At 42.6% G+C, this 15,860-nt stretch overlaps 1 protein-coding gene across 1 annotated transcript in view; it reads right to left on the bottom strand.

The window, feature by feature from the left end:
• LOC110526373 (polypeptide N-acetylgalactosaminyltransferase 18) overlaps positions 1 to 15,860 on the bottom strand; it is a 90,100-nt gene that overhangs the window by 25,500 nt on the left and 48,740 nt on the right. Inside the window, exons 4-6 of the mRNA XM_021607289.3 lie at positions 7,053 to 7,236; positions 3,867 to 4,064; positions 3,289 to 3,403 (exon numbers count right to left, since the gene is read on the bottom strand). Of these exons, the coding sequence (XP_021462964.2) occupies positions 3,289 to 3,403; positions 3,867 to 4,064; positions 7,053 to 7,236 (497 nt within the window). The remainder of the gene's footprint in view (positions 1 to 3,288; positions 3,404 to 3,866; positions 4,065 to 7,052; positions 7,237 to 15,860) is intronic.

Raw genomic sequence — 15,860 nt, 5'->3', positions numbered from 1 at the left:
TCCAACCTGACAGAGCTTGAAAGGATCTGCAGAGAATAATAGGAGAAACTCCCCAAATACAGATGTGCCAAGCTTGAAGCGTCATACCCAAGAAGACTCGAGGCTGTAATCCCTGCCTAGGTGCGTAAAGGGTCTGAATACTTATGGAAATGTGATATTTCAGTTTTATATATTTTTTTAAATTAGCAAACATTTCTAAAAATCTTTTTTTTGCATTATGGAGTACTGTGTGTAGATTGATGAGGATAAAAAAAAAAAAAGCCTACATCTTCGGGTAATACATTCAATGCAGTATTAGCCTTATATTTAGCTAATTAATGATGGGTTATGCATAATAAGCTCTTGCGCGATACACACGTACCTGTGCTCGCTGGTCTCTCCTTAAAAAATGCTCCTTTGCTCTTGGAGTTCCATGCAGGAAAATCTAGACTAGAATGGTTTGCTGGATTAGCTTTTCTTATACCAATAGACTATTCAAAGAGGGATAGAAGCTTGTTTGCTGAATGTTAAATATCGCAGCCAGAAGAGTGAACGCGATATGGCGGTAGGTTATAGCAGTTATTTATTCAGACTCATAATCATTCAATCTTCATGAAGAGAAGTGAAAGCCTTCTGCATCTAATTCTGTCAATAGAATGATGAAGGACAACGAAACTTATTTCATGTAACTGTTAAAAATGAGGAAGGAATGAAGCAAAAATAGGAGAGAAAGAGGAGGTAGACTAATAACATTAAGGGAAAATATTATGCAAGGTATATACAGTGGGGCAAAAAAGTATTTAGGTCGGCCACCAATTGTGCAAGTTCTCCCGCTTAAAAAGATGAGGCCTGTAATTTTCAGCATAGGTACACTTCAACTATGACAGACAAAATGAGAAGAAAAAAAATCCAGAAAATCACATTGTAGGATTTTTAAATGACTAGTGTAAATGACTAGTGTAGCTGGAAACAGCAGATTATTTATGGAATATCTACATAGACATACATAGGACCATTATCAACAACCATCACTCCCGTGTTCCAATGGCACGTTGTGTTAGCTTATCCAAGTTTATCATTTTAAAAGGCTAATTGATCATTAGAAAACCCTTTTGCAATTATGTTAGCACAGCTGAAAACTGTTGTTCTAATTAAAGAAGCAATACAACTGTCCTTCCTTAGACGAGTTGAGTATCTGGAGCATCAATATTTGTGCAGTGACAAAGAATTTTCTTCTGAAACTTGTCAGTCTATTCTTGTTCTGAGAAATGATGGCTATTCCATGCGAGAAATTGCCAAGAAATTGAACGGCACAATCATTTGGGCTTGTTTGGGCTTTTTTGGGCATGGGCTCATTAAATGTCTTTAATGTAGGGCTCATACAATTGATTTAATGGCTCAGGCTTGAATTCTTCGATCAAAGCTCTAATCAAATCCAGACATAGGCCAATTTATATACTTTATAATGCTTTTGAATGACACTCCCGGTTTTGGCGGGAAATTCCAGGTTACTCGGGTGAAAAGTGATTTATGCTCAGAATGGAACATTTGTAAAATACCGGGAAAATATTAAACCCGAATTCTCACCATCTAGCACAACAAAGTACATTTCTGCTTTGTGTTTAATTACCAAATTAAATTTGAGGGATTATCTTTCAGAAAAATCATTTAGATTTGGCCGCCGTCTACAGTTGGGTTTTTCATCAGAAAGGACAGGAACATGTCGTGCCCTCTAGCTCCTCTATTTCCATTCCCTAGCAACACATTCTGCAAGCTAAAGCAGCACACAGGGGACGATTACGTTAAGACTCTGACACATACATTAAATAAATGAACACCATTCATTGTAAATGCCATTCATATGACATTTCATGATCCTTGTATATTTTCTTCCAGTGACAGAATGTGAACATGGTGCAGCTGTCATCCTGATACACCCAGGTCATCCCCCTACAGATTAAGCCCAAGCCTAGACCAGAGAGGTCACCTGCGCTGTGCAGCAGTGTTGGCCTTGTGTGTGAGTATCTCTGTGTATGTCCCTTAGCGCTGTTCTGCTGTCAGTCCGAGTGTGTGCAGGCAGGTGGTCTGCAGGCAGGACCAATATGCTGCACGAGGCCGGCCCTGATGGAGCTCAGTGCGCTTGCTGATCGGGGATCAGTTCCAGGGAATCAATGGGCTCCAGTCCTGCAGCTCTCAATTCACTGCATCTCCTTCTGTCAGACCAATGCCTCCCATCAGTCCACACATCCAGGACACAGACAAGGGCTGCAGGCTACGCCACATTAACCCTCCATCCAAGGACCAGGGGTCACTTCCTATAGGACTCAGTCCAGATACAGACCCCAGCCATTAAAACAGCACGGGGTTCAAGCAGCAGGTAGTTACCTGAAATTATTCATCAACTGTTTGTACATAGCAGTATGCAGGACACTGATGTATTATGTAGGTGATAAAAATCACCAACATTTTCAGCAGAAAGCAATCAGCGGGCCATTATCAAGCCCCAAATCTTAAAAGCATGTCATTTTTTGGAGGAAAATGACTTATGGGACTAATCTCCCTCCTCTTTCCTAAAAAGTGACTGATGATTACATCTGTCATTACAGAGGATGGATATTTCCCCACTTTGGCATCAACTCTCTCTCGCTCTCTCTCTCTACTGTCATCTAAAAGGTACAGCTGGAGGAAGACTGTTTGTCTCGTCTCTGGGTGTTATTGTTGGAGTTGATTGCGGTTTTAGTGGCGGTATGTGTACAGTGAGTATAGCAGGGTTATTATTAGACCTCCCTGGGGAAGTCGTGCCTCCTCTGGCCCATCTGCTCATTGTACTGCTGAGATCACACAGAGTCTGCCTCGGAGAGAGAGCTGAGGCAGGGGAATGGACCATCACTCACACATACAGGGAATATACTTGACTGGAGGTATGCTCGACAGTCTGGAAATATGACGTAAGATTAACACAAAGAAATATAACTGGCACAACCCAAAGCAGTCTTTGAAGTGTATTAAAGGTGTTGATTTAAATCTGACATTTTTCTTTGCTAGGAAATAAGGGGGCCTTTAAAGACTGAAATAGAAAAAAATTAAATGAGTTTGGGGTGGTATAACTCCTCCTAGTCCTCTTACTATACATTGTTAATGTGTTCTAATTACAGACCGCACAACGCTTTGAGCCAGAGGACACTTTACATAAAAAGGTAGGGCTGCCAAAAACAGTGTGGATTATTATCATTGTTAATTCCCCAGGATCAGAGCCATTACCTAAATGAACAATGCCCTGTGCCTGCTGGATGTGGCGTTATTACTCACCCTGACGCCCAGCTCCACGTTCTCGCCCCCATACACCTCCATCCCCTCGTCAAGCAGGCCAATCTCCTCAAAGTACAGCCTGTCCACCACGAAGCAGCCAATCAGAGAAGGGCTCCTACACCATCACACATGGAATAGATACAACATGTATTTACATGTGTTAGTCGACCTACTGGATACTTTACTGAACTAAAAAAATAATAACTTGGAGGCATGAACAAATTAAATCAATCAATGTATATTTCAATGCGTTATATCCTGTTTTTGTCCTGCAAGAGGAAATAAGTGTTTTTACACTTTCATGTGTCATCCTCTTGGTATCTTGTACAAACTGTTACCCCAAATAAAATGTATATCTCTATCAAAAGAATATTGTGTTCCCATTACTTACAGTATATTCTAATACACCTGGATACTTAATTGGCATGTATACTGTATGTATGCATTTGCCTTGTAAATCAGAACACACACACTGCATGTTTTAACAGGTGTTATGAAACAACGCAACCATCACATTCTGCCTGCATACAAAAGATCTGAAAGAATATATATTCATAAGTCCCCATATTTCTACCTACCTAATTGGAGCACTGTTGTTGGCCTGGTGCCACCAGGCCTTGGGTGGGTTGAGGTAGCGGCACCACAGCTCCCAGTCGAAGCCCTGAGCAGACAGTGGGTACTCTTCAATCTCAAACGTGTCGTATTTGATGTTATCAAACGACGGAGAGATGATGCGTGTTCTGTCCTCCTGAATTCTCATGAGAACAGGCTCAGCCCTTCAAACACATAGTAGAATGCAATTAAGTTTGAGTACATGAGAAGCTCAATTACCTACCCTACACATGTAAATGAGGACCATGTGCAATGAATAAAAACTCTGCAATTAACTTTCTGTAACAACCCCTAAAAAAAGATCCAGGGTCCATTGTAACTAAGGGTCCAAAAATGTCAAATATAAAAAATGTGTATTATCTTACTAGCACTGACTTTGCTGATAACTACTTTAGAGGAAAAATGTATTTGCGATGACTGTAATATGTGGTTGTCTCACCCAGCTAGCTTAAGATGAATGCACTAATTATAAGTCGCTGTGGATAGGAGCGTCTGCTAAATTACTAAAATGTATATGTAAAGTTTAAGCCACTGGGAAAAAAAGAAATGTGAGAATAGAGCATAGATGTGTTAATGATTCACTTCTCAAAATGAGCACAAAAAAACAAATGCAAACAGTATACAATAGTTGTGCAATCATGCTCAGTAAAGGCTTGGATTAGCTATATACCAATAGTTACAAGTAGAGACAGGGTGGCAGGTAACCTAGCGGTTAGAGCATTGGGCCAGTAAACGAAAGGTTGCTGGTTCGAATACCTGAGCCAAGAAAGTGAACAATCTGTTGATGTGCCCTTGAGCAAGGCATTTAACCCTAGTTTGCTCCAGGGATGCTGTACTACTATGGCTGGCCCTGTAAAACAACACATTTCACTGCACCCATCTAGTGTGTGACACTAAAAACAGATTAGTTTGTAGAAGCTGATTTGGAAAATGAATCTATTGTATTCTGAACAAACCATGTGCGTAGGCACTCCTGCCAAGTTTTCAGACTGAAACAATGAATCGGCCTGTAGCAAGTGCACATCTAGGTAAAAGCATTCCTGAGGGATGCCATTTGTGCTATGTAGGTTTAATACCGAATTAAAAACAGAAATATTTTGGATGCTGTTCAAACGGCCCTGACAGATTTGGGTCAGGCTGTTGAGACCACAATTCGACGGTATGAGAACTCTGTCAGAGCAATGATCGTTGTACCCCAGGGAAGTATGTGTAGGGCCTACAGTAGGCCTCACACACTACCTGCCACACTGTCATCATAGACATGTCATGCCACCACACTGGCAACTCTTAGCTATACCTCAGGAGACAAAAGTAAAATGAAATGCATGCTCTTCAACCGATCGCTGCCCGCACCCGCCTGCCCGACTAGCATCACTACTCTGGACGGTTCCAACTTAGAATATGTGGACAACTATAAATACCTAGGTGTCTGGCTAGACTGTAAACTCTCCTTCCAGACTCACATTAAGCATCTCCAATCCAAAATTAAATCTAGAATCAGCTTCCTATTTCGCAACAAAGCCTCCTTCACACACACTGCCATACATACCCTCATTAAACTGACCATCCTACCGATCCTTGACTTCGGCCATGTCATTGGGGGTGTCCTCGGATGGGGCCACAGTGTCTCCTGACCCCTCCTGTCTCAGCCTCCAGTATTTATGCTGCAGTAGTTTATGTGTCGGGGGGCTAGGGTCAGTTTGTTATATCTGGAGTACTTCTCCTGTCCTATTCGGTGTCCTGTGTGAATCTAAGTGTGCGTTCTCTAATTCTCTCCTTCTCTCTTTCTCTCTCTCGGAGGACCTGAGCCCTAGGACCATGCCCCAGGACTACCTGACATGATGACTCCTTGCTGTCCCCAGTCCACCTGGCTGTGCTGCTGCTCCAGTTTCAACTGTTCTGCCTTATTATTATTCGACCATGCTGGTCATTTATGAACATTTGAACATCTTAGCCATGTTCTGTTATAATCTCCACCCGGCACAGCCAGAAGAGGACTGGCCACCCCACATAGCCTGGTTCCTCTCTAGGTTTCTTCCTAGGTTTTGGCCTTTCTAGGGAGTTTTTCCTAGCCACCGTGCTTCTACACCTGCATTGCTTGCTGTTTGGGGTTTTAGGCTGGGTTTATGTACAGCACTTTGAGATATCAGCTGATGTACGAAGGGCTATATAAATAAATTTGATTTGATTTGATTTGATTTACAAAATAGCCTCCAACACTCTACCCAGCAAATTGGATGCAGTCTATCACAGTGCCATCCTTTTGGTCACCAAAGCCCCTTATACTACCCACCACTGCGACCTGTATGCTCTCGTTGGCTGGTCCTCGTTACATAGTCGTCGCCAAACCCACTGGCTTCAGGTCATCTATAAGTCTTTGCTAGGTAAAGCTCTGCCTTAGCTCAGCTCACTGGTCACCATAGCAACACCCACCCGTAGCACTCGCTCCAGCAGATATATTTCACTGGTCATCCCCAAAGCAAACACCTGCTTTGGCCGCCTTTCCTTACAGTTCTCTGCTGCCAATGACTGGAACGAATTGCGCAAAAAAAAATATCACTGAAGTTGGAGACATATCTCCCTAACTAACTTTACGCGTCAGATGTCAGAGCAGCTCACCGATCGCTGCAGCTGTACACAGCCCATCTGTAAATAGCCCAACCAACCACCTACCTACCTCATCCCCATATTTGTTTTTGTTTTTCTGCTCTTTTGCCCACCAGTATTTCTACTTGCACATCCTAATCTGCACATACAGCACTCCAGTGTAAATTGCTAAATTGTAATTATTATTTCGGCACTATTGGCCTATTTATTGCCTTACTTCATTTCCACACACTGTATACAGATTTTTCTATTTTGTTATTGACTGTACGACTGTTTATCCCATGTGTAACTGTGTTGTTTTTGTCGCACTGGTTTGCTTCATCTTGGCCTGGTCGCAGTTGTAAATGAGAACTTTTTCTCAACTGGCCTACCTGGTTAAATAAAGGTGAATATTTTTATTTTTTAATAAAAATAAAAAAAAGTATTCGATCAAATGTGGCTTTGAGCATGGCCATAGAGTGCTGTAGCTGAGAACCCATATGCTTCACAAATCAGTGTAAGGAAGTGTGTTAATGTACTGTGTGTGTGTATGTCATGTGACTCACCAGCCTATGTTGAACTCCACGTGGGCGTCGAACAGGGCCACAACCGGAGCGGTGGCCGCCCTCCACCCACTCACCCTGGAGCGGATCAGACCCTCCTGTTTATCATGGCGCACCACCTTGATGAAGCCGGGACGCTGGCTGTTGGTCTCAGACACAAAGTCCTGTAGCTTCTCCTTCAGCTCATCTAAAAAGGACACACACAGACACAAGAAATGAATGCACACAAACACACATGATTAGGCACACACACACGCAAACACACATATGCACACAATAATGTGTTAAACCTAGAGTTTCCTCAATCTCTGCTGAGGTAAGTAAGAAAGGCTACTGATGATACATAGCCTACACCACACCCAATAGACTCCATCTTATCCACCTTGGGGTATTTAAGGGTAGGGGGAGGCAGCCAAAAGCACTCATGCTCCACTGCTTTGATCACTAGACCAAAGAAGTTGCCTCCAGTTGTAGGGCTCCATAGGGCTCGCTGTGCATGAGGGGATATTGCAATCCTGAAGAATCAAACCGCAATTCTATCAAAAGAGTGAAAGTAAAAGCAGGAATTGGGCACAGTTGGTGCTTTTGGCCTCAGTACAGTATTTCACTTTTCGACAAACCAACAAGTCACTACATCATCAGTTCAACATTAAGCTTGAGTCACACAAACTGTAGGTTTATGGAAATGAATGGGCCTAAATAAAGATGGTGGCATAGTGCCACGGCTTGTAAAGTGTTGCTATAGAGGTCAACCAAAGACTGTTTTTCTCTAACCCCTTACACTCATGGGTATTGGCCTATAGGGCTAAATTCAAATGTTTCTTACAGAAGAAACATGGAAAGCATACTGTATGCATAACCATGGTAGCAATTAAAAGGGAACAATTTGGAGATTATGGGGAAATTAGTGTTAGTCACTAAAGGTGAGGAGAGTTCACCTGACACAAGACTCAATCCAAACACTACACTGTTGATTTTATTTACTGGACTTTTTGCCACATTTGTTGACAACAAAATCTGTAAATACTCTGGATACATTCAGTAATATGATAAGAATGTTCATGGGAAATTTGGGGTAGATGCAACATAATTACAAGGGTTTGAGTAAGAGGTCTTTCTGGTGTCTCAAAATGGCCACACACCTCTCCAAAGTCTGCACAGTTCCTAAGTTATTTCAATGCACTTTTATGACTCAAAGGAGAGTCTTCAACTACAAGGTGCTTTTTATTGCTCTCCTAGATGTGCTGTTGAGGAACTAGAGCAAGCACACTTGTAGTCGTTTTGTTTGGAACACAGACCTGCATCCCCGCCATCACACAAAGTGCTGTTGTTTACTCAATTCAAAAACGATCCATTACAAATCAGAAGCTGAGTTAGGGTGGGCATAATTTGAAAGCTTGTTCTATTGCCAGCATGACTAGCTAAATTATAAAATATGATCTTACAGTGTTAGGCTTTCACAAGGCAATTCAGAAAAGCAGGATTGTCATTTGTGTGCACATAGAATGGAGTCATAAGTGCATGACTCCATTCTGTGTGTGGTTGTGAATTTTTTTTTATTCACAATACAACAAACATAGGCTCATTCTGTTTAGGACAGCCCAGTGTCTAATGCCATGGCATCTTGCAACTGATCATAAACCACTGTATATTACATGAGTTTTATGATATGGAAATGTGAAGTGCACATTTGGCTTGCTTGTGTGACATCAAAGCAGTATTTATTATAATCCTCAAAATGTCATTTTTCAAAATACATTGAGTCCTCGTCATATGCACACACCATTTCCATCACTCAAACAACCAAAAAAAGTTGCCCAATTAGCAGGAGTGGTTGGGGCAACTTTGACCCTTTTCACACCACAACCGATTTTCTAGAGGTTGAGAGAATACCCTGGCTATACTGTTTTTAATAATGTGAACTTGCAAACATTCTACATCTACCTTCAGAGGGAGAGCACAACGCTCACCTGACAGTTGCCCCCCTTGAAGCAAGGCAGTGGGAACAGAATTTCTTTGTTCAGCCCAACACTCCTAGAGCAATACTTTTGAAACCGCTCAAATGTAGACATTTTCCTAATATAAGATTTTATTGAGTTTTTACCTGCACTGAGCCACGTAAACTATGGAAGCCCATCCCCACCACCAACATAAATGTATAATGTCAATAGTAGATCATACAAAAAGGATATATACATTTTTAACATTATGTGGTGATTTCAGAGGTGGCATCACAGGTCCCAGAGTAAAGTAAGTAAGTAGCCTTGGCTTGTGCAAGCTGGAACAGGCTCCTGATGTGCCATCTCCTGTTTCTGTAGCATGAGGCAGCTTGATGTACAAGTAAACCCCTTGGACAGGACACTAGTCTATAGCAGGGCCTTACCCCCAATCTCCTTAATGGTGAGTGTCAAGCAGAGACATTTTTTATTCAATTTTTTATTTAACTAGGCAAGTCAGTTAAGAACAAATTCTTATTTACAATGACAGCCTACCCAGGCCAAACCCGAACGACGGTGGGCAAATCATGCACTGCACTATGGGACTCCCAATCAGGGCCAGATGTGATACAGCCTTGATTCGAACCCGGGACTTTAGTGACGCCTCATATATAAACACACACACACAAATTATGACTGAAAACATGAGTAAACTATATAAGCAAATTCACTGGGGAGTTGCGATGAGCTGTTTTATATGGACCCCATACCCGCCACCTCAAAAAAGAAATGCATTGATATGCCTCATGATTTTCCAACTCATGCTTATCAACTACAGCCTAGAACAACACCAGCTGCAGATAGCCTAAATCTGGGCTGGTCAGGGGAAACGACGCGGTAACGTCATATATACACTGCTCAAACAAATAAAGGGAACACTAAAATAACACATTCTAGATCTGAATGAAATATTCTTAAATACTTTTTTCTTTACATAGTTGAATGTGCTGACAACAAAATCACACAAAAATGATCAATGGAAATCAAATTTATCAACCCATGGATGTCTGGATTTGGAGTCACATTCAAAATTAAAAGTGGAAAACCACACTACAGGCTGATCCAACTTTGATGTAATGTCCTTAAAACAAGTCAAAATGAGGCTCAGTAGTGTGTGTGGCCTCCACGTGCCTGTATGACCTCCCTACAATGCCTGGGCATGCTCCTGATGAGGTGGCGGATGGTCTCCTGAGGGATCTCCTCCCAGACCTGGACTAAAGCATCCGCCAACTCCTGGACAGTCTGTGGTGCAACCAATCCAGTTGGTGGATGGAGCGAGACATGATGTCCCAGATGTGCTCAATTGGATTCAGGTCTGGGGAACGGGCGGGCCAGTCCATAGCATCAATGCCTTCCTCTTGCAGGAACTGCTGACACACTCCAGTCACATGAGGTCTAGCATTGTCTTGCATTAGGAGGAACCCAAGGCCAACCGCACCAGCATATGGTCTCACAGGGGGTCTGAGGATCTCATCTCGGTACCTAATGGCAGTCAGGCTACCTCTGGCGAGCACATGGAGGGCTGTGCAGCCCCCCAAAGAAATGCCACCCTACACCATGACTGACCCACCGCCAAACCGGTCATGCTGGAGGATGTTGCAGGCAGCAGAACGTTCTCCATGGCGTCCCCAGACTGTCACATGTGCTCAGTGTGAACCTGCTTTCATCTGTGAAGAGCTCATCTGTCAAGAGTTGCCTTAACCAACGTCCACATCATCGGTGCCCGGGGGAGCTGTTTTTGCTGGGGGTTAACTGCCTTGCTTTTTCCACCTTACCGGCTCGAGGAGTTGAACCAGCAGCCTTTCGGTTACTGGCCCAACTTATCGTCTGCACATGCTTGTGAATTGTTGCCTTATTCAAGAGAATGTGGTTTGTTTCCATTTTTCAAATGTTTAATCTGGTTAAGATGAAACGTGGCTTGCATAGTTGAAGCATACTGGTTGTGGCTATAGTCTACTGGGATAGTTCATAGGAATATTTACGGTAAAATGTCCGTTGCCGAGCGCCGAACCCTCTTGCGGCACATGACGTTCTGTTACTGATGTGAATTGAAAAGTGAATATACATATGTCAACTGAAATGTTGTCACGCTGCCTCTCCTTCAACTTTTGTTAATGAGAAGAAAAACATTTGTCGTGCGCGGAGCTCAAATTCAGAACGGTAGTCCTTCAAAACCCATAATGAGTTGTAAAGACCCTGAGCTCTGACGTCATGTATAGCATGTAACTGTGCAGCCACTGCGTTCCAATTTAGGCACTTATCAGTGTCCAAATCTGCCATTTCAACCTGTAAAGGGCTTACTAATCAACATGTCAAGCCAAGTCTCCAACTGAAGGAAACACAAGGTCAACCACCTGATATCAACTGACGTCAGCGGACAGATAGTTCCAGTTAGCACGCAGGTTTAACCTGAAACATCACAATTCACTCTACAGGACAGGAAATCTTTACATTCAGAGTAATCACACATTGGGGAATAGCAGCCGATGAAATGCCAGCCAATCCAAAGGTTTCAGTCAATTACAAAGAATATTAAATACACTTTAATGAGCTGTGTTGAGTAAACTTCCAGAGAAATGCCTACAGTATGAAGATGGGCACGTTGGAAGAGTCTTTGTTCAAGTCTCAGCGTTCTGCTGAATCATAAAGTCGAAAGATGTGGTAAATGACTCTGCACACCACCACCAGGCACCTGCTTGGTTGCATCTGACGAGCTATCAGTCATCTCGCACAATGTTCACCAGATGGTATGACTACAGGCCAGGAACAGAGGGACCCCTAAGCACTACAACTACTGTGCTGTGTATGGCTGGCAGCCATAATCCAATAATCACACGTCACCATACTAAACAGTCCACCTGGGAGTAATGACTTACTGTAAACACTAATGGATCCACAGAGAAAGGGACAGAAGGCCTCCCTGCCTATCTGGGTGGTTCCCTTTTCAGTCAGTACACACATTACAACACAACGCTACGGGGATTGCGCTCCACCGAGATCGACTGAAGAACCTTTGAGAAAGCATTTGTAGCGATCCAGCAAACTGGGAACATTCGGATGATAACATCCCAAAAGCATTAATCCAAAATGTTTTTGATGAAATATCCTTGGAATGTTCTCCTAACATTCACTAAAACATCTAACAACCACCACACATTCTCATTAGGTTTCCCGGTTACCCAGGTACTATAGAATCTCACTGAATAAAAAATAAAAAAACACGAGATTTCTACTAGACCTAAGATACATTTTTCAGCAAATATAATACATGCAGCAGAATTTGAAAAAGTACATGACTGAATTAGATTATTTTATAATACAATGGTACATTTATTTATAATAACCACTCCAGCACCATGCAGTCCCAGTTCAGGTCAAGTAGATCGTGTTCTGAGAGAACCTTGTTTGCTGCCTTGAAGCACAACACATTGCCCTTGAAATAGTTGTTATTTTTGGCTGAGCGCACTAGCGTTTTGTTTATCCTTGAGCAAAATTTGTCCCTCATCGATCTTTGGGGAAAGTTCAATAGCCCAACTGGACGTGCTGTGAATGGTGGGGCTGTTCCATTTCAGAAAATGAGCGTTGGTTACAAGCTGCTAGATGTTTCACAAATTGTGTTAATGCTTTCAGAGTGGCACATATCAGTTCAGTGATGGAATGGGGAGTAGCTAAATGACATTCTCTGTTCAGATCATTCCCTTTATCAGTCTCCTCAGGAAAGCAATTGGCACCTTAAGGGCACGTGCTGATGACGTTTCATCAGCCGCCTTAAGTCATTTGTTTTATACAATTAATAATTAAGAGAATCAGATGTGTGTGAATTGAAAAAAATAATGATGAAGTGTAATGGTTTCTAATGAATCATAATAAAGCACATGGAGTTACAGGTTCATTACCCTGGGAACGGCTGATGACCAAGAATATCAATCTTTTATGACTGATACCCTAACTGAAGCTCCCTATGAAATTCTCATGTTTGAATGTAATAGGCACAGTCCTACAGTTAGAGCTGTGGGAGTACCCAGCTGCACAAAACTGCAACATCCTCTCAATTTGTGAAGTCATCAAGTGCAAAGTGTTTTTCATATAGATTCAAAGTTCCTTTGATAAATATTCTGTTTTGTAAATTTGTGGAAAAAGATGAAGACAACTGCAGAATCATGGACATAATAGGTTGCTATAAAAGCAAATGCACAGTACAGATGTAGGATCTTAATTTGATCACCCTGTTGCAGGATAACTTTCCTTTAAAACGTGTTGAGGTTTAAAAAGTCTTCTGAAGTTTGTAATTTCCACTTCGAAATTTCAGACTTGATTTTTCTCTTACAAAAAATGTATTAACCCCTACAAAATATCAATTAATTACAATACACATCATAATTCACATTTCCTGTTGCTGCAGGATTATTTTCCTGCTGTAGCAAACTGGCTCAAATTAAGATCCTACGTCTGTATAAGAAGCATAATGAATAGGTGATGATATACAGTGAGCTCCAAAAGTATTGGGACTGACTGTTGTTGCTTTGGCTCTGTACTCCAGCACTTTGGATTTGAAATGATAAAATGACCGTGAGGTTAAAGTGCAGACTGTCAGCTTGTTTAGTATGCTGATGAAAATACCCTCAAATTAATTTATGAACTTTAACCTTATAGTCATTGTATTATTTAAAATCCAAAGTGCTGGAGTACAGAGCCAAAACAACAACAAATTTGTCACTCTCCCAATACTTTTGGAACTCACTGTTAAGCCATTTCCAATATTCCAAATGTGTCTTTCTAAATTGGGCACAGTTGAGGAGTTTATAATCCAGGGGGGGATGGACCCAATCCTTGTTGTTGAGTCAAAGTTTCTGTATGTACTGTAGCTAAAAGCTGGGAGTTGGCGAGACACAGAGGCTGCCATCCATCACTCAAAATGAGCCTGGGTTGGCAACTCTGTCAGGGCTGTGAATGTAATACATGAACAAATCCTCATCACTCCGCCCAGACCGAGAGAGCGAGGGAAAGAGAAAAGAAAGCGAGAGAGAGAGCGCGAGTGCGAGAGAGCGAGAGAGGACTGATGTATGGAGTCAGAGAAGATGAGGGACCAGAGAGTGACAGAGAGAGTAGATGGACAAAGATGGATCCTCCTTCATGCTTCTTGCTCTTGCCCTGTGATATAAGGCCTTTCTCCCTGCAATGGAGAGTAGCTGGATAACAAGGCATGACACCCTCATAGATATTCTACTCTGTCTGTTAGGATGTACCTAAGGGGTTCTCATTGCCTGTTCGTAATGATAATCATTTAGAAACTCACTCTGTGATACAACCCTGTCAGATGACCTCATGCTAATTTGAATACAGAGAAATACACAAGATCACAGGTTCAACTAAGGACTGACAACATTCCAAACAATATAAGTTCTGCTGTTAACAATTATCCTTAAATACAGTAGTGTGTAGCTCAATGTTGAAACACTGAGGAGTCATTGGCAGCCAATCCAAATCCTGCTTGGCTTCCAATGAAATCTTGAGCCTTCCTCCAATCAGTCAGATGATTGGACACCTGTCAGAGTCCCTGTGGCATGGAGACATGTCTTCCTCAGGCAGGGTACATCATCCAATCAGCCAGGCAAATTGGCCCTTCTTCCCCTCAACGGTCACAGTGTCTCCTGCATGCTAATGCTGGGTGGAGGTGGAGGTGAACTCGCTCTGCAGACAGAGATTCCCATTATGATGCTCCTGATGCTGGAGGACCGCAGCTAGATGGTGACCCCCTGAAACGGCCTCGGCAGCACCACGGGTCAACAGGATGACAACGTTTAGTAGAGATAAGATTAGAAATCATGACGATAATGATAAGGGTAAATCTATCAGAGTGAATCTGACAGAATGCTCAGGCAAACAGGTTGCAATGCCATTAGTAAAATGTCACAGCGTGACTAGCTTTCCCGAGGGACCTCAGGGGCTGCTCTCTGCCTCCCAATTACGTGATAAAATCAAAGACTCCATGGGACACGGTAATCCACTTGAGCTGAGAGAGGATGGCAACAACCTTTGGAATTTCCATGGCATCTCCAGACAGGGGCACTCAGCCTACCCCCCATACCCAGGTAATAATGGACTGTCCCAGGAGGCTGTCAACTCGCAGAGGCAATAAAGTGTGCCTCAGGTACCTATGGATTAGTAGAAGGGTGCAGGAGGTTGAGTGCACAGCAGGATAGAGAGGAGAAAAGAGGCGAGGGAGAAAAGGAAAGAGAAAGAGGGATATCTTTAAATTAGTTCTTATCCCAGCAGGGAGAGTATGAGGTTCTTCTGGCTGACCCAACCCACTGACCCACCCAACAGCATTCTTTCCAATCAGCAGTCTGCACCAACTGATAGCGGGCATTATTGACTTTTAGTGATGTCGTCCTGCACAAACTCTACAACAGCAGGAGGTTTGCCTACATCTCACAGCTGGCTTCATCTTTAATCAGCCTTCCCCTCCACACCAGTCTGTGTGACAGTGGTCATTAGTAACAGTAGACACAGGCCGCTCATCGATACGGCTGCACTGTTTTAAAAGACTGTGCTTGTGGTGAGACTCCATCGGATCAGCTGGTGTTTTAAACCAGGCACAGTTTGAGACAGAGCTCAGAACCAGTGGACTCACACAGCTGAGAGGCCATAATACAACCTCTTTGGATGGTAATCTACCATCTGGCAGATCTCCCTGCTTTTCCTGCTAATTAGTATTCTTTCACCTATCCTTTAAATCCAGTGAGCACAGCCCATAATTAAGGACATTAAAGAGCTAGATTAGAGATAGTCTACAGGAAACAAAGGGGTAATT

This window comes from Oncorhynchus mykiss, chromosome 6 (genome assembly GCF_057628025.1).
Source record: "Oncorhynchus mykiss isolate SJ-2025 chromosome 6, ASM5762802v1, whole genome shotgun sequence".
Classification (NCBI taxonomy): Eukaryota; Metazoa; Chordata; class Actinopteri; order Salmoniformes; family Salmonidae; genus Oncorhynchus; species Oncorhynchus mykiss.
This window is presented reverse-complemented; position numbering and strand designations above follow the sequence as displayed.